The 23,190-nt window shown below is 36.7% G+C and overlaps 2 protein-coding genes across 2 annotated transcripts in view; one reads left to right on the top strand and one right to left on the bottom strand.

The window, feature by feature from the left end:
* Positions 1-19,601, top strand: part of osbpl10b (oxysterol binding protein-like 10b) — a 69,445-nt gene extending 49,844 nt beyond the window's left edge. Inside the window, exons 8-12 of the mRNA XM_067404745.1 lie at positions 5,594-6,083; positions 11,978-12,164; positions 13,349-13,531; positions 16,130-16,283; positions 16,999-19,601. Coding sequence (XP_067260846.1) covers positions 5,594-6,083; positions 11,978-12,164; positions 13,349-13,531; positions 16,130-16,283; positions 16,999-17,043 — 1,059 coding nt within the window. The 3' untranslated portion in view covers positions 17,044-19,601. The remainder of the gene's footprint in view (positions 1-5,593; positions 6,084-11,977; positions 12,165-13,348; positions 13,532-16,129; positions 16,284-16,998) is intronic.
* Positions 19,602-21,314: 1,713 nt separating this feature from the next.
* stt3b (STT3 oligosaccharyltransferase complex catalytic subunit B) overlaps positions 21,315-23,190 on the bottom strand; it is a 49,152-nt gene continuing 47,276 nt past the window's right edge. Inside the window, exon 16 of the mRNA XM_067404735.1 lies at positions 21,315-23,023. Coding sequence (XP_067260836.1) covers positions 22,943-23,023 — 81 coding nt within the window. The 3' untranslated portion in view covers positions 21,315-22,942. The remainder of the gene's footprint in view (positions 23,024-23,190) is intronic.

Genomic DNA, 23,190 nt, shown 5'->3' with positions numbered 1-23,190 from the left:
CACATACACACACACACACACACACACACACACAAACACAGAGTTGCTGTCCCACCCAAACTAATCATCAAGTTAATTGTGCTGAAAGAATTTGGCCATTCCCTACTTGTATAAATTATTCTTCCTTTTCACATACAAACAGGAACCACTCAAGACTGTTTATCCATTCTCAATCTCAGGGAACAAAGGATGGGTTTTCCAGCTTTTTATGATTTGGAAATTTTGGCATACATGCACATGCCATAAACGCACAGATATTTGGAATATTTTTGAATACACAATGATTTTATATACCAGTAAAATGTATTAATTTACAGTGGGTACGGAAAGTATTCAGACCCCCTTAAATTTTTCACTCTTTGTTATATTGCAGCCATTTGCTAAAATCATTTAAGTTAATTTTTTTTTCCTCATTAATGTACACACAACACCCCATATTGACAGAAAAACACAGAATTGTTGATATTTTTGCAGGTTATTAAAAAAGAAAAACTGAAATATCACATGGTCCTAAGTATTCAGACCCTTTGCTCAGTATTTAGTAGAAGCACCCTTTTGATCTAATACAGCCATGAGTCTTTTTGGGAAAGATGCAACAAGTTTTTTCACACCTGGATTTGGAGATCCTCTGCCACCATGCTTCACTGTTGGGACTGTATTGGACAGGTGATGAGCAGTGCCTGGTTTTCTCCATACATACCGCTTAGAATTAAGGCCAAAAAGTTCTATCTTGGTCTCATCAGACCAGAGAACCTTATTTTTCTCCATCTTGGCAAACTCCATGCAGGCTTTCATGTGTCTTGCACTGAGGAGAGGCTTCCGTCGGGCCACTCTGCCATAAAGCCCCGACTGGTGGAGGGCTGCAGTGATGGTTGACTTTCTACAACTTTCTCCCATCTACCAACTGCATTTCTGGAGCTCAGCCACAGTGATCTTTGGGTTCTTCTTTACCTCTCTCACCAAGGCTCTTCTCCCCCAATAGCTCAGTTTGATCAGATGGCCAGCTCTAGGAAGGGTTCTGGTCGTCCCAAATGTCTTCCATTTAAAGATTATGGAGACCACTGTGCTCTTAGGCCATGTGTCCACCAAAGATAGGCGTTTTAGGTGTTTTTTAGCTGGCTAAAAACCCTAGGTGCTCTGCTTAAAACGCATATCTGTGAGCGCTTGAGAGCACTTCTGCAGCACAGCGTTTTTTTCCGTTGAGACGCTTTGTTGCTATGATACGGAATATCTGCGGCACGGTTACTTATAACTGATTTTGCAGGTAATTTGTTTCAGACTAAAAATGTTGACACAATGTAGAATTACTTGCTATGTATGTTCGGAGACCAATATTAATTTCTCATCCATTTTGTTCCGTTCTCTGTTTGTTGATGTCCCTGTACACCAAGAATGTTGTGACAGTTGGCCGGTGTCTTATTTGTCCCGCCCCTCCTCCATTCTGATTGGACTGCTGGCTAAAAAATGACAGTGATGAGCGCAGCGTTTTACTCAAAGTTGAACAGACTTCAACTCGAGGCGACCAGTAAAAAAACGCCCAGCTCTCATCGCTTGAGCGTGAAAAAGACGGCCAGCGCCTTGTTACGCTCCTGGCGTTTAAAAAACGCGGCGTTCCCATTGAAAACAATTGAAAAAGTACGCTAGCAGCTGGAAAAAAACGCTCTGGTGGACACACGGCCTTAGGAACCTTAAGTGCAGCAGAATTTTTTTGTAACCTTGGCCAGATCTGTGCCTTGCCACAATTCTGTCTCTGAGCTCTTCAGGCAGTTCCTTTGACCTCATGATTCTCATTTGCTCTGACATGCACTGTGAGCTGTAAGGTCTTTTATAGACAGGTGTGTGGCTTTCCTAATCAAGTCCAATCAGTATAATCAAACACAGCTGGACTCAAATGAAGGTGTAGAACAATCTCAAGGATGATCAGAAGAAATGGACAGCACCTGAGTTAAATATATGAGTCTCACAGCAAAGGGTCTGAATACTTAGGACCATGTGATATTTCAGTTTTTCTTTTTTTAATAAATCTGCAAAAATGTCAACAATTCTGTGTTTTTCTGTCAATATGGGGTGTTGTGTGTACATTAATGAGGAAAAAAATGAACTTCAATGATTTTAGCAAATGGCTGCAATATAACAAAGAGTGAAAAATTTAAGGGGGTCTGAATACTTTCCGTACCCACTGTATACCAATATAATTTTATTTTGTATATATTTGTTTTTTTATTTAATATATTTTTATTATATTTCATTAGTGTTTTTTATTCAGTTTTAAGAAATAATAAATGAACAAGCAGTTAATCACAACTGAATACTGATAAGCAGTTAATCACAACTGATTTGAATATTGATTGAAAGATCTAAAATATTGTTTTTTTTATTTTAAAAATGCAAAATGTTTAGTATAATCTGCTGTTTATAAAAAACAAAGGTGTTTGTTATGTCTTTATTTAGAAATAAATGTGTTAGATAGTGCTCAGGTGATCTAGTTGTGGATAACTGGAGTGAAAGCTTTGTGCCTCATTTCCACGATCTCATACGTCTTTCTATGTATTGTAGTCTTCCATTGACATTGTCCAGTCTTGAACACTGATTGAGAATGTACATGCCACGGTTATGTTCTGTTTTGGCTTAGTTTTGTGCTCTCAGTTCCTGTGTTCATTTCCTGTCTAACTTAGTTGATCTAGTTTTCTAGTGTGTACTGTTACCATAGTAACTTATTGTGTCCACCTGCCCATTGTCAACTTGCTTGTTTAGTCCTGTGTATATATATATCCGTTTAGTTTGATCTCTTGTCGGTTCTTGTCTTCTGCATATTTGTATGACCTCCTGAGTATTTTGGTTTATTATTAAAGACTAATTCTCCTTCATTTGATTTAACCACACTGTTACAGTACCATGGTACGTGCAAGGAATATTATTGACATAATCATAGCTCAGGGGAAATTCAGTTTCATAATTATACTTTACGTAATCAGTTAACAGTATATGTTATCTGATTTGATGTTCCTATTCGTCCTTGTGATTAGGAATCTAATTGACCGATACAAGCGTGTCGAGAGGTGTCATGATATCATTGTCCTAATTACGCTTCGGGAATGTCTCGGTGTTGGCTCTGATATACGTTTTTCTCTCTACTACCTACAGAGGCATCTATGTTTAGTCTCTCTTATGTGGACATTTCCTTCTGGGCTTGTGTTTATAGTTCAGCAGGATTTGAGCAGTCATTTGGATAGCTCAGATGATGAAGTTCAGTGATGTGTGTACGTGTACTGTAGGCCTCAGGGGGAAGGGACAGAGCATTAATCCATGGGGTCAGAATCTGTGTTACAAAGACAAGCATACAGTTATTATATTATATTTGAGCACCAGTAATAGGTGCGTTTAGACTGACATCACATCACATCACATTACATCACATCGCATAGTTAAATAATATGAAATAATATAATATTGGCACAGATGTGAGTGCCATGGGTAATCGCAGTTATGCTGATAATATTTAAAAAACAGCACAATTGCAAGTATATTGTTTTTATACACAAGTTTAAAAAAATCAAGAATAGAGTAAATTTAGACACAATATTGCTTTGTCTATTTTGGCTTCACCAACAGAAACAGCTGAGAACAAATTCACAGCAGAGTATAGTAGGAGTAGGGGTGATTCATTCCTGAAGAAGTTAAATGTTGATTACTTATTTAAACCTCTCTATTTAACCTTTTGTTGCACACATCCACCATGTTTGGAGTTTTTTAACACTTTATTAAAGATGCCGAAGAACATGTTTTTAAAAGATGTAATATAAGTCTAAGGTGTCTCCTGAATGTGTCTGTGAAGTTTCAGCTCAAAATACCCCATCTTTTTTTTTTTTTAATTAATTTTTGCCTATTTTGGGGCATCATTATAAATGCACCGATTCAGGCTGCGGCCCCTTTAATTCTCGTGCTCCACGCCCAAGAGCTTGCGCTTGCCTTAAACAACATAAAAAAAGTTCACACAGCTAATACAACCCTCAAAATGGAGCTTTACAAAGTGTTCGTCATGCAACATGTCTAATCGCATAAGTATAGTATTTATTTGGATGTTTACATTTTGATTCTGAATGATTTTGATAGTGCTCCGTGGCTAAAGCTAACATTACACACTGTTGGAGAGATTTATAAAGAATGAAGTTGTGTTTATGAATTATACAGACTGCAAGTGTTTAAAAAATGAAAATAACGACAGTCTTGTCTCTGTGAATACAGTAAGAAACGATGGTAACTTTAACCACATTTAACAGTACATTAGCAACATGCTAACAAAACATTTAGAAAGACAATTTACAAATATCTCTAAAAATATCATGATCTCATTGAGTTATTATTGCTCCATCTGCCATTTTTCGCTATTGTTCTTGCTTGCTTACCTAGTCTGATGATTTGGCTGTGCACATCCAGACATTAATACTAGCTGCCCTTGTGTAATGCCTTTCATAATGTTGGGAACATGGGCTGGCATATGCAAATATTGGGGGCGTACACCCCGACTGTTACGTAACAGTCTGTGTTATGTTGAGATTCGCCTGTTCTTCGGAGGTCTTTTAAACAAATGAGATTTATATAAGAAGGAGGAAACAATGGTGTTTGAGACTCACTGTATGTCATTTCCATATACTGAACTTTTGTTATTCAACTATGCCGAGGTAAGTTCAATTTTTGAATCTAGGGCACCTTTAATTTTTGTAGTTTTGAACTGAATCCTCCCAGTAGATCCTCACTGCAGAACACAAGGTAGGTTTAGGGATCAGGGGGTGTAGACGGGTAGGTTTAGTGGTATGTAAAGTGGGTGGAGTTGGATCTGGATCCAACCTCGCCCCCAGGATCTCGTGTTCTGCAGTGAGGACCATCTCAGTCCTCCCCTAAAGCACAATGGGTTGTGGGCAGTATTAGCAGTTATAGTGTGCACGGATCCACACTTCGAAAATCTACCAGAAATAGAAGACCATCGGAGACTTGGCATACTCTTTTCAACATACAATGCTTTGGGATACACTTATTGTAATCTCACATACTATTTAGATTGGATAGTATGCACATTAGGATGCAGGGAGACGTTTGTTTCATTCCTGAAAGAATCCATGTTTTTGGGCGAATCGGTTGAATGAAGAATCATAAAAAACACTCACTCATAAAAACAGTCAGCTATCACCATCTACTGGTGAAATTATGTAAACTACAGAAAGAGTCGCAATAAATCCCCAGTATACAGTGTAATGTAATATAATATAATATAATATAATATAATATAATATAATATAATATAATATAATATAATATAATATAATATAATATAATGTCTTTGCTCCTTACATTTGGTATTGCAACATTTTACAATTGTTTATGTGGATTTCTCAATTCCTATTACATGTCAGCATATCAGCAGTATCTGCAGACTAAACTTATTCATTTTGTGATTCACTTGATACAAAATGCATTCAGGGACCACATTCAGCAACATCCGTGAAATCTTTTCTCACTCAAATTCAAATACCATCAAAACTGTATGTATCTACAGATCGGTCAAATAATGCAGGCCTATATCTTTTGTTCTCAGGTGGTGCTGCCCACATTTATCCTAGAGAAGCGCTCCCTTTTGGAGATGTATGCCAACTTCATGGCCCACCCGGATGTGTTTTTGGCCATCACGTCTGGAGTGACGCCAGAGGAACGCATGATCCGGTTTGTGGAATACTACCTGACCGCTTTCCACGAGGGTCGTAAAGGTGCTGTGGCCAAGAAGCCTTACAACCCCATTCTGGGGGAGAGCTTCCACTGCACATGGGACGTACCGCGAGATAAGGTGCGGCCCCTCAGGACTACCAGCTCAAGCCCAGCACCTACGGCTGCTCATTCCACCCAGACCACCTCCAATGAGGGGTTAGAATCTTATCGGCTACGCTTTGTGGCTGAACAGGTGTCCCACCACCCCCCGGTCTCTGGATTTTACTGCGAGTGCAAAGAGCGCAGGACATGTGTCAACACCCATGTCTGGACTAAAAGCAAATTCATGGGCATGTCCATAGGAGTGTCAATGGTGGGAGAAGGTGAGTTTGAGTCTCTTTTAACACCAGTTTTAATTTTAATGTGCTTTATTGGTGTGACAAATATTTCACATAAGGATGCACCATATATTAGTACCATATTGACAGATACAGATACATTTTCTTTTAATTTATTGGTATCAGTGAATATTGGATATTCATTTGTTTGTTGTCATATTCCTAATAATCTTTAGCAAAATCTCAGGATTAATATATATTCTTTTCATGCTTGATGTGATCAGTGTTAATTTAGTATCATTGATATATTATTATAGTTTTTGTTAATATTTTGAATTAGATATTTTTATATTTTTTTCATTTTAATTTTACATTTTTAGTAATTTAGTGTCTCTACTATTTTCATTATTATTTTTTTTAAATATGTCTAGTTTTAGTTTTTAGTTCCAGTTTTATTTATTATAGTACTTCAACTTAAATTAAACTTTAAAATGAGGAATGTTGCCAGAATTAAAATAAGTTTGTTTTTTTATTTTTTATTTTATTTCAGTAAATGTTTAGTTTGTTTCAAGTAAGGAATTTGTTTGTTTGTTAACAATAATAACCCCAGTTGGGATGCTTACATTTGTTTTTTGTTTGTAGTTTTTTTTTTTTTTTTTTTTTAATAGGATAATTTTAATATTGGTAAGTTACAATTGATCAACCATAACATGAAAATAATGATATAGTCTTATAGCTATTGACCAGAATATCTAATACAAATATGCATAAAATCAAAATTGCGCAAAACTACATACATTAATTTATTATAAATTTATACAGTGTAATTCACAAAGAAAGATAAAAGAGACAATGTACTATGCATAGTGACAAATCACAGCCAATCAGAATGTATTTGTTTAATATAGTAGAGCAGGATTTTGGACCAATGAGATTTCACAGTGGGCATGGCTACAATGCTCAAGAACCATCCATAAGATCTTACTACAAGTCATTGCTTTCACACTAAACAAAATATTTCTAGAAAAAAAATGCTAATATAGTTTCTTAGAAGTATTTATTTATTCATAAAGTTGTGTTTTGTTTATGGCAATCATTTGTCTGCTGGGATCATTGAGTTTTGTTCATTACTGTTTGATTAAAGCCTGAGGGTTGCTCATTCAGGCAGAACTGTTTTTCCTCCATCCTCTCAAATGTGTGTCCAAAGAGCATACAGTTTCCAGATCAGCTGATTGTGGTTAGATGGGTGTTCGCCTCAGGGCCTGCGATATTTACTGGTGCTTGCTTATATCACAACTCCATCTGTCTAGTGAAATAACAACAGAAATGTACTGCTGTTTGAAAAACTCTCCCCTTGACGTTTCACTTCACTCACTCACTTCGCTCTGATCCCAAAACTACTGAGCTGCCAGAAAAGGGAGCATTTTCTGGCATTGTTCCAATAGATTCTGCCTTAATTTAATTAAGATACCTTGTTTTGGCCATGTTCATCATGAAGAATGAAATCCCCTGTCACGTTGTGACAAAATGGCAGATGAAGCCAGATAAATGATTCCTAAATACACTTAAGGAATCAGTGGCGTAGCAAGTCAGCCCCGGGCCCATATGCAAAAAACTACTTCGGACTAAGAATATGAATAAGATATCATCACTAACAGCACTACAGTAGACCTACTACGCGCTCCTCCATCATTTTTACTTTGCATTGCAGATCTATTTCAAAAATGTCAAACAAACCCGCTTTTCAATTCGAACAATTGAACAATTCGACCGATTTGACTTTGGAATTTCAGAATGATCATAGCATTATTTCAGATGCGATGAGTCCGAAGATTATTACAGTTATGAATTAATTATTCTGTCACAGACTATTTTAATGCACATGTTTTATTCCTAATAAATTTATTACTAGAAGTTTCTTCTTTTAATTTGTTTCCATTACATTTAATGTGCATTTTATTTTGTTGAATATAAAGTAGATCTATCCACCCCAGCAAGAGTATGAGTTACATTTATTCAAATCTTAAAATGTGCAGACGTAGTCATTTTTTCAGAAAACCAATAGCCTATGACTCATTTAAAATTCTGTATTACTGACATTACTGCATGCATAAGTTTCAGAAACCCACTTTAAAAATGACAGAAAAGCGAATAGAGGTCAAATACAATAGATCATCGCTAAGACATGTCATGGACCATTTTATTCATTCTTGCAATTCACTCTCGCAAGGGCTGTTTTCAGTACACACACTGTCCGTGCCAACAAAAATTGGGCTGCACGCGGACGGGGAGCACGGACGTCCGCGAACCCTCCTGATGACGAAAATTTCACGATGCGGACGGTACGCGGACGCCCGATGTATACTTTGGGGTTAAGCCCGTAATAGTGGGCCCCCAATCCTCCCGGGCCCATATACACGTGCATACCTTGCATGCCCAGACGTTATGCCACTGTAAGGAATATAGACCTAAAACGGTTTAAGAATAATTAAAGGTGCCATCGAACGTTTTTTTTTACAAGATGTAATATAAGTCTAAGGTGTCCCCTGAATGTGTCTGTGAAGTTTCAGCTCAAAATACCCCATAGATTTTTTTTAATTCATTTTTTTAACTGCCTATTTTGGGGCATCATTAAATATGCGCCGATTCAGGCTGCGGCCCCTTTAATTGCTCGTGCACTCCGCCCCCTCCCGAGCTCTCGACTCTATCATTGCATAAACAAAGTTCACACAGCTAATATAACCCTCAAAATGGATCTTTACCAAATGTTTGTCATGCATACTGCATGCATGCCTTGGATCATGTAAGTACAGTATTTATTTGGGTGTTTACATTGATTCTGAATGAGTTTGAGGCTATGATCCATGGCTAACGGCTAATGCTACACTGTTGGAGAGATTTATAAAGAATTAAGTTGTTTTTGAATTATATAGACTGCAAGTGTTTAAAAATGGAAATAAGGACAGCTCGTCTCTGTGAATACAGTGAGAAACGATGGTAACTTTAACCACATTTAACAGTACATTAGCAACATGCTAATGAAACATTTAGAAAGACAATTTACAAATATCACTAAAAATATCATGTTATCATGGATCATGTCAGTTATTATCGCTCCATCTGCCATTTTTCGCTATTGTCCTTGTTTGCTTACCTAGTCTGATTCAGCTGTGCACAGATCCAGACGTTAATACTGGCTGCCCTTGTTTAATGCCTTGAACATGAGCTGGCATATGCAAATATTGGGGTCATACATATTAATGATCCTTACTGTTACGTAACAGTCGGTGTTATGTTGAGATTCGCCTGTTCTTCGGAGGTCTTTTAAACAAATGAGATTTATATAAGAAGGAAGAAACAATGGAGTTTGAGACTCACTGTATGTCATTTCCATGTACTGAACTCTTGTTATTTAACTATGCCGAGGTAAATTAAATTTTTAATTCTAGGGCACCTTTAAAAGCTGACTGTATAATGTTTTTGAAAGACAATATTTTGATCAAACATACAGCAATATTGTAAAATATTATTACAATTTAAATAACTGTTTTCAATTTGAATAGATTTTAAAATGTAATTTATTTCTGTGATGGCAAAGCTGAATTTTCAGCATCATTACTGTCGCATGATCCTTCAGAAATCACTCTAATATGCTGATTTGGTGGTCAAAAAACATTTCTTATTATCAATGTTGAAACCAGCCATGCTGCTTAATATTTTTGTAGAAACCATGATACATTTTTCTTTCTTTGTTTGTTTGTTTGTTTGTTTGTTTGTTTGTTTGTTTGTTTGTTTGTTTGTTTGTTTGTTTGTTTGTTTGTTTGTTTGTTTGTTTGTTTGTTTGTTTCTTTCTTTCTTTCTTTCTTTCTTTCTTTCTTTCTTTCTTTCTTTCTTTCTTTCTTTCTTTCTTTCTTTCTTTCTTTGAACATGATAATTTCTTGACCTAAGCAAATTGAGAGTCCACTTGATGATCATGCAGGATTAAGGTAGCATTTGGTGTGCTTAACCAGTTAGGACTCTCCTGTAATTAGGACAACATTAATTACTTATAAGACGGCTAACACTAATCCCCCAGAGTAATGTACACACAGTTAATTGGAGCAGCAAGAAGTTTAGAGGAATTTAAAAGGATACTTTATCCAAAAATGAAAATTATGTTATTTACTCACCCTCTTATTGCTCAAAATCTATGGAAAACCAAAGATGTTTTTAAGAATCGTCACGCTCTTTTTCCATATAATGACGGCAGCTCATATTTTTATTTGTATAACTTTTCTGAAGTCATACGATGAAGAACAGACAAAGTTGTTATTCACTGATACTCTTTCTCTGTTAACCCTAGAACTGCAACCAGATCATTAAGTCACTGAGCTCTTTGTAAGTGATTCAGTCTGATTGTTCAATGAATCATTCAGTCTATTTTGTGAAAAGAACTGGCATAAAAAAACACCAATTATTTCACAGATCTGCTCATTATATGAAAACGATCTGCATGAAGCACTGCAGTGTTATTTTAGTATCCCTGAGATACTGAGAAAATGTCTATATAGTTTTTATTCATTTTTATTTCAGTTTTAGTTTTAATTATTTCAGAAATGTTTCCTTGGCAAAAAGCTAAATGAAATAAGATTAACTGTTTTATTTTATTTAAATAGTTTTTAAATGTTTTTTTTTTTTTATGGTTTTAGTTTTTGTTAACTATAATAACTCTGACATGAAGAGTTTTCTGGTTACACTTTACTATAAAGTCTCATTTTTAAACATTACTTAATGTATTCGCTAACATTAACAATGAACAATATATTTTTAAAGCATTTATTATCTTTGTAATTAAAAAAAATATATATGTGTTACTTCACAGTGCATTAACTAATGTTAAATACAACTTTTGATTTTAAAATGTATCAGTACATGTTGAAATTAACATTGAATAAGATTAATGAATGCTGAAGAATTCCTGATGGAACCAACTGTCAATCAGCCTTCCAGGTTCGCCTACAAATTGACATCATGACTGAATTAAGTGTGCTTGAACACCCTTTACACGGTGACTGTCCCCTCTGCTAATCAGCCATGTCGGCTCCATCAAATGTAGTTTCCTCATGCGTCAGCACAGATGAATTCATCTGGGATCATCAGAGAAGATCTGGCCTCAGTATTATCACAAGGAACTGCTCCAGCAGCACTCCTTTGGGCTGCAACACTCTTGACCCTTGTGGAGCAGAGAGCCAGGGAGCTGAACTGCACATCCCCCTCCCAACTCTCTTGTCTCTGGGAAACAGATGTGCTGTTGTCAAACCTGGCTGAAAGCCCACAGAGATTTTGCCACTAGACAGCTGTCCATTATGTAACCAGAATAAAAAAGAGGCCAGGCCCGCTGAGAGAACTGCTGTGAACATGCTCGCACTGTTCAGATTTTACCTGAGTTATAGACACAAGTAATTATTTTAATTAATAAATTCCAACTGTAGTTTGCAGTTTGCATTATAAAATAGGCCTGGTTTCAATGACGGGGTTTAGATTAAGCCAGGATTAGGCCTTAGTTCAATTAGGACATTAAAAGGTTAGTTCATCCAAAAATTAAAATAATGTAATTTATTACTCACCCTCATGTCGTTCCACACCCGTAAGACCTTCGTTCATCTTCGGAACACAAATTAAGATATTATTGATGAAATCCGAAGGCTCAGTGAGGCCTCTATTGAGAGCAAAGCCATTCAAACTCTCATTCCAGCTTTGTATGCTTCTTGAATTTATCCATTGCAACAAACAAGAGCTTTATAAAGGCCTGCAGAGCACTGGGATCAACGTTAATCAGAATTGCTGTCCATCTTCTGTTTGCTTTGTATGGAGTTGAGCTGAAACCGTTCGCGCTCTATACTATTGCTGCGGTGAGTCTGTGAACAGAGTGTGACCTGTGCCCTGTGTTTTTATGTTAGGAGTGTTACATCTCTTGGAGCATGAAGAGGAGTATGTGTTCACACTGCCCTCTGCCTATGCCCGCTCCATCCTCACAGTGCCCTGGGTGGAGCTGGGCGGGAAAGTTTCCATCTGCTGCGCCAAAAGCGGATACTCTGCCACCGTCACATTCCACACCAAACCCTTCTACGGAGGGAAAGTTCACAGGTAAGAGTGAAGACACTTGTCTTTGAGAGCTTATTTTATTTGAGATCAGGTAAAACTTGCATCATATTTTAATATGTATTTTGTTGAAGGTACATTTTGGATTATTTACTCAGATTATATAACAACAAAGTTATTTTTGTCACCTTTAAAGGGGCTATATGTAAGAATTTTCAGATTATTTTTTTTTTTTTGCCAGTGTGTGAACAGCTGAAAGACCTAAAGGGTTAGTTCACCCAAAAAAGAAAATTCTGTCATTTATTACTCACTCTCATGCTGTTTCACACCCGTAAGACCTTCTTTTATCTTCGGAACACAAATTAAGATATTTTAGTTGAATTCCGATGGCTCATTGAGGCCTGCATAGGGAGCGCACCAAAAATATTCTCGTCGCTTTATAATATTAATATTGAACTGTACTCACATGAACCGATTTAAATATGTTTTTAGTACCTTTATGGATCTTGAGAGAGAAAATGTCATTGCTCCCTATAGAGGCCTCACGGAGCCATTGGATTTCAACTAAAATATCTTAATTTGTGTTCAGAAGATGAACGAAGGTCTTACAGGTGTGAAACGGCATGAGGTTAAGTAATAAATGACAGAATTTTCATTTTTGGGTGAACTAACCCTTTTAAAAACAAACAAAAAATGAGATATTCCCTGACTTCCTAGGTTGTCTATGAAAGCCTGTAGGCTGATTTTTATGTGAAGGATGACATTTACGCGCACTCCCAAGAGCCTCTCTTCCTTCAATACCTCATGCAATGAATGCATATACAATGTTCAGGATAATGCTGAGCTATTCTGAAATGTCAATGTGTCATACAAAGAAAACAAAGGGAACTATAGTTTTAATTAAAATTAGAAGTCTATAGTCTCAAATATACTTTATAATCAAACTATCATAGTGTAATTTTAATTACTCATCTGTCGACACGATGCCGGTGAATTGCAGAATATCGCTGCAAATCTTCTTTCACTTCTTAGCAAAGAGTGAAAAATAAGTTTGCCGTGAGTATATCGGGGCACTGAATCACGTTCAGTCTCTTGTACATTGCATGAGTGCGAGCACAAGCAATAACTCGTGCTGCAGTTCACTTAATGGCCACCGGTGTTGCTAAAAACAAGGGTTTCTGAGTTCTACATATAGCCCTTTTAACTGATTTTCTCTTATTCTTCAACAGAGTCACAGGTGAGGTAAAACACAATCCCACCGGTACCATCGTATGCAAGGCTCAGGGGGAGTGGAACGGGACCCTGGAGTTCACTTACAGCAGTGGAGAGACCAAAGTGATTGACACATCCAAACTGCCAGTCATTAAGAAAAAGATCCGCCCACTGGAGAAACAGGGCCAATATGAATCGAGGTGAGATTTTATCATGAATTTAGAACACAAATGAAGATATTTTTGATGAAATCCAAGAGGTATCTAACTCCTCCATATACAACAATTTAATAACCACTTTCAAGGTCCAGAAAGGTAGAAAAGACATTGTTAAAATAGTCAAAGTGAGGTTCAACCTTAATTTTATGAAGCGACAAGAATACCTTTTGTACGCAAAAAATAAAAAAAAATAAAATAAAGACTTTATTCAATAATTTCTTCTCTTCTGTGTCATTCTCCTTCGCTGTTTTCATTCAGAGCTTCCAGGTTCTACTTCTGAACGCCGGGTCAGTATTGGCCGACGCATGCGTTTGATACTGACGCAGGAGCCGGCCAATACTGAGTTGGTGTTCTGATGTAGAACAGGGAAGCGCTGCACTGTCTATACAACGTAAATTGCTTAGGAGACTGACAGGGAAGAGACGAATTAGAGTCATAGTCAATGACATACAACATGTATACAACATATGTTTGAGACTCATCTCCCTACTAACCCTAAAAATACAAAAATGTCAAAATGGCCAACATTATCTAATTATCACACTAGCTAAAGTACAAAATGGACAAAATACAACAAATGTGCATTTTTATTTTGAGTTAGCTTGTTCTATTTATTTTGCAGAAGTCTATTAACTTCAGATGGAAGCATAGTGAAACCTTCCTTCTAGGGAAAATTACTCAGGCAATACAAATAAATAGCGAGTGTGAAAGATCAGAGCTCAGTGATCCAGATAATGCCACTGTGGATGAGCATCTATCATTTTAGAGCATTTTAGCTGATCCTGCCCCTCTAGAGCTCTTATACAATACTCGTGACCCTCATGCACTCCTCTGGCCCTGAGTGAGCTGGAGGATTCACTTAATAAACTCTAATGCTGCTTATTGGCTTATTGTAGAGGAGAGATCCAGCCGAACAGGACAGAGCCCCATCAGAGTAGTCTAATGCTCTCAGCCTGGCGGTACCAAAGCCGCGTAATGCAATCAAAAGAAGATATAGCAGCAGAGAGGTGCTTCTGAAACAGTGCTACACTTGCAAAAAGTGTGGATCCATTGATCCTTGAAAGGTTTGGATCAAATTTAATAAAAGATTTGGCTTATTCATCATATGAGGTTGCTTTACTTATCTTGATCAATATGGCTAGACTTAACACCCTTGACTAAACAGCAAAGTTTTGAAGCTTATTCTGGTTAAAAAAAAAAAAAAAAAAGACTGAGTTGTAAAGTGATCACCCCCCCTATATACAGAGATATATTTGAAGTACATTTCAGAATAAACAAAATAGCCAATTTGTTAAAGGGTTAGTTCACCCAAAAATTAAAATTATGTCATTAATGACTCCCCCTCATGTCGTTCCAAACCCATAAGACCTTCGTTCATCTTCGGAACACAGTTTAAGATATTTTAGATTTAGTCTGAGAGCTTTCTGTCCCTCCATTAAAAGTGTACGTACGGTAGACTGTCCATGTCCAGAAAGGTAATAAAAACATCATCAAAGTAGTCCATGTGACATCAGTGGGTTAGTTAGAAGTTTTTGAAGCATCGAAAATACATTTTGGTCCAAAAATAACAAAAACTACGACTTTATTCAGCATTGTCTTCTGTTCTGGAATCCTTTCCATTGAATTGATTCAACTAAATTGATTCCGTTGAATCCTTTCATCTGTCAGTGTTGGTAATGCATTTTTACGTCGTTGTTTTTGGCATTAGGACATGCACGCTTAAGCACCATTTTAAAAAATATAGCAATACCAAAATACAAACAGTGTAGAATAGCTTGAATACAGCGTGCGTCTCCCTCAGACTGTAAACGAAGCTCGGGCGCACTAGATAACACGTCACCAGCGTCACTGCGGAGTCGTGAACCCGGATTGACAACAGACCTGGAAGAGAATACAATGCTGAATAAAGTCATAGTTTTTGTTATTTTTGGACCAAAATGTATTTTCGATGCTTTAAAAACTTCTAACTAACCCACTGATGTCACATGGACTACTTTGATGATGTTTTTATTACCTTTCTGGACATGGACAGTATACCGTACATACACTTTCAATGGAGGGACAGAAAGCTCTCGGACTAAATCTAAAAAAACTTAAACTGTGTTCTGAAGATGAACAGAGGTCTTACGGGTTTGGAACAACATGAGGGTGAGTCATTAATGACATAATTTTCATTTTTGGGTGAACTAACCCTTTAATATAGGTTTTAAAATATGTTCAAAAATATATTTAAATTATTTTTACTTATATTTTAAAATAATTTCAGTCTAAATATATTTACAGTATATTGTTCAAAATTGCATTTTGCCAAAACGAAGGTTTTACGGGTGTAGAACGACATGAGGGTGGGTAATAAATGACATTATTTTCATTTTTGGGTGAACTAACCCTTTAACAACATTTAGCATGTATTTGAAATACAAAAAGACTTTAAAAAAAATTTATATAGAGGCAACTGCAAAATAGTTTTGAAATTTAGAAACAAATTTACCTGAAGTATATTATTCCACAACTATATACAAGAATAAAAAAAACGTGTCATCCTGTTGTATAATCCTGTCTTGCGGCAATGATTGACAGACGGCTGTGGAAGCATGTGACAGCGGCGCTGAAGGCCGGGGACATCGATACGGCCACTGAACACAAACACCAGCTGGAGGAGAAACAGAGAAGGGAAGGGAAGCAGAGAACGGCCAGCAGCACCACCTGGAAACCCAAGTACTTTATCAAAGAGGTGAGACTTTCTATTTCAGCATTAAAACCCTGATGAGGACTTGCAGCCTGAAAACTTGTGACTCTGTTGAAGAATGCAAAACTACATATTTTCATAATTGACTATTCAGTACTTGCACTAGTCAACTAATTGGTCTTAAAGGGATAGTTCACCTAAAAATGAAAATTCTGTCATTTATTACTCACCCTCATGTCATTCCAAACCCGTAAGAGTTTCGTTCATCTTTGGAACACAAATTAAGATCTTTTTGAGGAAATCTGAAAGCTTTCTGTCCCTCCATAGACAGCTACGCAACTGAAACATTAACACTTCAAAAAGATATTATAAAACGAATCCATAGGCCCAGATCCGGCCCACATATGGTACATGTGGATTACATGCGGACCAGATGTGGGCCAGATCTGGGCCGACACTATGTTGCTGTCAGAATTGAGCGGTTTAGGGCAAAACCGCTTGCTTTATATGATTGAATTTAGGCTTTTATTCACTTAAATGTCATGGTTTAAAAAGGTGCTCAAAAACATCCATCTATGTGTTGACAATTCACCCACAATACAGCATTTTACATTGTCACCATGTTTGGTACGGGACCGAATATTATTAATTTCCCTTCACGTCTCGCCTCTTTTGATTAGCTCAGAGTCATGCAGGATATTGGTTCTCAAATCAGATCTAGCATGTCTAACACATGATTCTGTCCCTGAATTGCTTGCAGGGGGAGGGGTGGGTGTACCACAATCCTCTATGGAAGACGAAGTGATATGGAAAAGCTGGAGCCACATGATTCCGGTCCATCACAGCAGCCCCGCCCCACAGATGGGAGTGGCCATGTAAACGAGGGGCTGGCCAACCAATGGGACTCAAGCAGCAGGGATAAACATTGATAATTTTTCTCCAACTTGTCGTACGGAGAATGAAAGGTGCCAAAAACAAACAAAAAAGGACTCGAGAGTGGTTAAAATACCTCAAAAGCCCCTCCGGATGATAATGATTTGGACATGGAGGCCTGAATTGTGTGACCTTGTGCAATATCTTTATATTTGTATATTACTTCTGGTAATCAATACTATAGTAAAGTGAATTTTCACACAGAAGAGATGTAGCATCTGTATCAGAGAGTATAACACTAATGACTGATAGCTATTATTTTAGAACACCATAGAGAGTATTTGAGACCAGTAAGCACAGAGCGGCTGTAGTACGTGAGGAGGATGTATTCATGTTTAAGAGATGTTATTTGAATGACTGAATCAATCTTACCATTTGATGACAGTATTATGCTTCAGTTGAGTCTCTCACACCTGAAGAAATAATAAAATGGATGTTTGAAGGAATGGATTTAAAATCATGTGCAAATGTATTTTTTCCTTCATGATGTAGTAAGGTCAGTGATATGCATGCGTTTCAGATACTTATTTTCTTAAAAAAAAAAAGAAAAAAGATTTCTGCCTCAAATGCTTTAAAAAGAAGTAATGGGACGCCATTAATTTACAGCTTTCACGGAAAGTACAATTTACAATGTATCTGATATAATAAACAGCAGTTAAAGTTTAACCTCTTCCACTCTGAGGCATTTTTTAGATTTCCACCTGAATTTGACATACCAAAGTTTAAATGTTCACCCGTCACACATACAGTGAGAGAAATGAAAAATATTGGTGTCATTGTAAAGAAAACCCCTCAAAATAACAAAATCAGACTGTAATACTTCAGAAATTACATTCTATGCATTTAAAATACTGTAATAAGCACTTAAAAAATAGGCGATTTTTGTTTTTTTTGTTTAAAATCCTGTTTTTGAAAATCTGTAAATCAGGTTCTGATTGCTCTAGGGACCTGCTGATTGTTTTGTTTGATTCCACTAGGTGACAGCTTGTACTAAAAAAAAAATATTTTGAATCTATCATCTTCTAAACAGAAGTTATTGAAATGTAACTGAAGGGAGGCAAAATGATATTTTAGCGTATGCAAGTGTTCTTTGGATTGTCCTTTGCAAAAACAGGTTTTACAGACTGCATTACCCCAAAAATCCTATTTTTATTATATGGTATAGCACTTTATTTTATTATTTATTGATTTTCTTCATTTTCATCTTTGTCTCCGAGATGCAAAACAAGTACTATGCTAAAAAGCATAAAAGAATGAGATTTTGTTTAGCGTTTTACACTTTTTATTCTCCTTTCAGGTGACACAAGACAGTATAACATATAAAATAAAATGTATGTGGTCTTTAACAATGTAAAACATGATCTACATCCTCCACATTTATATAATTCTGTGCATCACTATAATATTTTGTCCCTTGTGTTGAGAGCATCACCTTCCTCTGGCCTGTCTTGAAGATGTGAAGCTGAGGACCATCTGTGCCGGTGGTCCAGGATCTCATGCAGCATCTGAAACAAAAAATAAAAGTTGTTAGTTGTTTACAATATAATAATATGTATTTTACGATTTCAAAATGTAGATTTACTCAAATGACGATTTTATTGAAGTCTGCATGCTTGTATATTTCAAAATAATAATTTTATCATTAAATAAGCATTAGCATTGTAAATGCAGGAATATATGAGCTTACCAGTCAAGCGCAGGGTTCTGTCGTCTCCCTCGAGAAAAGCGAGCTGTCATTTTCGCCGAATCATAACACGGCGTCACTGGTCCATGCCTCATCACTTTCAATAAACGTTTATATCGGTGCCATTGGTGCTTTTCCCTCTCCATATGCCATTTTAGAAGTCAAAACAATACACAAACTATGAAAACACATGCAAATCTTCCATCAAACAGCTCCTCTCATCACTCGCAACGCGATCACACGCCCACCACGTGGAACTGAAGCTGCGGTGTGATCCCGCCTGTCTGCCTCAATGATTTGTTGAATATCTCGCCATCTGATTGGACTAGAAGCTTGATTGACATGTCCCTGGACAAATAGGATCCTCAGCTTTATACACATGCCTGATATGTATATCATCGTCATCACTGAAGGAAGCCAGACCGTTTGGATGATGGTGTGAAGATCGCGTGTTTCTTCATTCGTCTCCATTTTGTGTTTCGGACAACCGCGACATAACAGTGGATTATTTACCAATATAAGCTCACAGAAAAGTGAAAGTAGGCTCATTTGAAAGAAAACTTCATAAGGTAAAAGATGATATAGAGTTTATGGCTGATTTTATCTTAGAGAAGCATTGAAAGGGGTAGAAATGTGACGTTTGTGTTTGTTTTTTCCACATTTATCAAATTTATTGCGCAATTCTTTTGAAGATCGTTCAAATGATGTTGTGAAAACAATAAAATAAACTATATAGCCGAATTCCTGAGAATGAGAGCTTTCTTCTGATATATGACATGTCTGTTTTATGAAATATGCGAAAAATTCATATTCATATTTATATTTCCTCATCGTAGTCAAGGGGAGGGGCGTTTTTGGCATGATTGTATATTTAAGCTTTATCTTACTAATTTGTGTAACATAAACACAGAAGTCATTATATTCTTTGTAAAGATTAGATTCTAAGCTTTCAAATGGTACCATATATGGGTTGGTAGTATCTGCAGAAATCTTAAAACAAAATAAGTGAAAATACTATGACGTCGTTTCGGCCCGCCCACGGGCCGGCAGAGTGGAAGAGGTTAAATTGATTTGATTTTGCACATCTTAATCATGCACATCTAAATATGGTAAAGTGAACCACATCGAGTTATGTAACTGAAAACGTTTTGTGACTTCCATAATAGGCATGAAGTGTCTTGACTGAATGAAGATGTGTGCCTTTGAGGGTCTGACTGAGACAGACTTGCAAAGCGTAACAAATCCACTGGTCTCTCTGTGCCAGTGAACGCAAAACAGCATTGAGCTTTGATTAAAACACCCCATTAGCAAAGATCCAACGCAGAACAGTGATTCTACTGTAAATGATCTCCCCAAACACTTGTTTAAAATACAGAAACTTCTGCCAAAGACAAGTGTGCACACTTCAGATGTGTAAATAATGGGTCAATACAGCCAGCTAGAAATTGAAATAAATACGGATATATATATATAAACACCATGGTTTCAGAAACTTATTATTAAAGTAGATTATTCAGATTTCGTTTATATGAAAACCAATTCAACTCTCAGCTACATCTGAATGAGAAAACAGGGTAAACAAAGATGATTCAAAGGTTCACGGTTTGCCTAGTTAGAAAGCCGTCATTTGCCCCTGCTGGTAGAGACTGTAATTACACCATGTGGCTGAAAAAACCCTTTGACTTGCTTTCAATGGAGAAAAGGAACTATTCAGACTAGAATGTAAAAAGCACAAATAGTTCGTTATACTATATTAGATGTTTTACTAGTGCTAATTTTAAGGGTTCTTAACATAAATAGATATTTTTCCCTGCCTGGATGAGAACAGTCGCTTGAGACTGTGCTGTCTTGACGTACTTTTCCAGAGTGATGTCACATGACATTTACAGCTCATCTGATTCGCATAAGAAGTTCTGAAGGCGGCTCATACTTGACCATCTCCTTGGTGTGATGTGCTAGAGCTGCCACCTAGAGGACGCTTGTAGAACACCACCAAAGCAGTACAGCTGGACTTGAGCAGTGCCCTTTCAGATTTACCTTTCACGTGTGTGATGTAGTTGTTTAAACAGCCTGCTAAGTTTCAAAGATTAAAGTGCACGACCAAGGAGTTATTGTCTCCCAAATGTAGGTTTGTAACAAATTTTCATAATGCAAGCCTACGGTATTCATTGGCTGCTCGCAAACATCAAACACCGTCTGACCAATCAGAGCAGAGGAAGCTCTTGGAAAGGCGGGATTTAGAGACTGAATCCTTTATCGAACAGTTTCAGACTCGGTGAGAAACAAGTGATGCTGCAGTGTTTTTTTTTATCTTGGATGCATGTAAAACTGTTGTAGGAGACCACTAAACCAATATTAGGAACCTTTAAAATAGCATAACAGAAGCACTTTAAATACTAATTCTGATTTAAAAAAAAAAAAAAAAGAACAAACAAAATGGGCAAAAAAGAAAGATGTGTGTGCAAACATGGATAAGGCCGATTCTTTCATTGAGTCTTTTAATCACAAATGGCATCAACTCATTCTCACAAACAGCATCTTTGCCTTTCTCTCACTCATTTTAATTTTTTTTTTATTTTATTTTACAATTGATGGAATAAATTTTCACTTGAAAAAAAAAAAAAAAAAAAAATAGTTTTTGAATTTCAGGATGAAAAGCGTCCTCTTCTCAACTTCAAATTCATTCTTATTAATAAATACCTTCTCCTAAGATTCAGAGCCCTCTGAGAAGAATTATATGGATATGTTGTGGAGAAGAGGGGAAAACTGATCAAATTTTCCTTCTAATTATCTTACAAAAAAACAGATGAAGCAAAAGCAATAAGTAGGGTTGAAAACCAGAAAGGCAAAAAACAGAGGGAAAAAAGGTTTAAATGGCAGCCCAGAAGAACTGAGAGAGAGAAAAAAAACAAAACAACAGATGTTGCAGGAAGCGCCCTTTTCAACAAAAATAAAAATAAAAATGGAATATTCACACTAAAAATACGCACTCTCCACCTGCATGCTACTCAGTAGTGGATCCACATTAAGGTGAACTAAGACAAAGTGCATTCAGGCTAGTAATGCAGCATTTTAATAAACCTACAACTAATTCAGTTCACTCTTTGTCCTGGCAGACAGTCGTTTAGGAAGAGGGGGGAAATTTTGATTTCTAATTGGCCCAAGAAAAACATCTGTTTTTCGCAAATGTGTGAGCAGGTGATGCCAAGCCGCAGCACCCCCTCTGGACAAAACACATGAGCAACAAAGGAAATAAAAGCGGATTCTTCTTCATTTGAATTTAGAATTATTGCATAAAATCTTACAACCAATAGAAAAACAAAAACATTCAAAATGATGTAACGAACAAAATTATTTATAATCAAAATCACCACAACAGTTAAACATTATTAATAATCTAGTCCTTTGCAATGTCTGCCTTAGGGAAAACAAAACCTAACAAATTCAGAGCCACAAAGACCCCACTGCATTCTGTCACATAGAAACCGGGTTTGTCAGATAACAGTTAAAACCAAGAGAGCATTTTAGGGGCTGTCGCACTGTAGACGGCTCCATATTCCTCAGATTTTCCCACATCTTTTATTTTTAAATGGTTTTATAATCAAAAGGTAACAATTTATCACAGGCTCTGACAAAAAAAAATCTCTTTGGTGCTCCAAGGTTCACTGAGCTTAATGAATTCATATTTGTTGGTTGTTTTAGCATTCGGTTGTATTATATTAAACTGTACCACAAAAAGAAAAAAAAAAAGTGCCTGCTGTTTGAGACACGGGCAGCGCTCTCGCTTCACCAGCACATTCAAGTACAAAAGAAAAAACAAAGAAACAAAAAAAGAGAACACAAGAACAAATTAAGTCCAGAGTTGTCAGAATAAAACTGCGGTGCAGATCCCCATCCTCCAACCGGTCATGGAACCTCCAGGAACCTCGTAGCAATCGCCGGACCAAAAGCCTCCAATCAAACGTTCTCAAGTGGGCGGCGCCAGACAACATGTTTGTTCTTTTTGATTGGTGGATTACTTACTAGTTGTTTTTGTCCTTGTCTTTTGTTTTCCTCTTTTTCCATTCTCAGCGGTATCATTCAATAGCTAAACAGACTTCTTGTTCAGTTTCTTGCCTTTTTTCAGAGCCAGCTTGTTTTTGATGTATCCCCTCTTCCTTTTGGCTGTCTGTAAACCATGAAAAGAAACAAGTTAATTACATTTAAAAACAACCAATCATAACAGTCAATTGTATAACCATAATTACAATTTTATTAATTGCAGTAAGTAATTTTTAAAAAGGTTACATGGACGCGGTAATCCTTACAGGGATAGTTCACCCAAAAATAAATTCT

The sequence above is a fragment of the Chanodichthys erythropterus genome, chromosome 2 (genome assembly GCF_024489055.1).
Source record: "Chanodichthys erythropterus isolate Z2021 chromosome 2, ASM2448905v1, whole genome shotgun sequence".
Classification (NCBI taxonomy): Eukaryota; Metazoa; Chordata; class Actinopteri; order Cypriniformes; family Xenocyprididae; genus Chanodichthys; species Chanodichthys erythropterus.
This window is presented reverse-complemented; position numbering and strand designations above follow the sequence as displayed.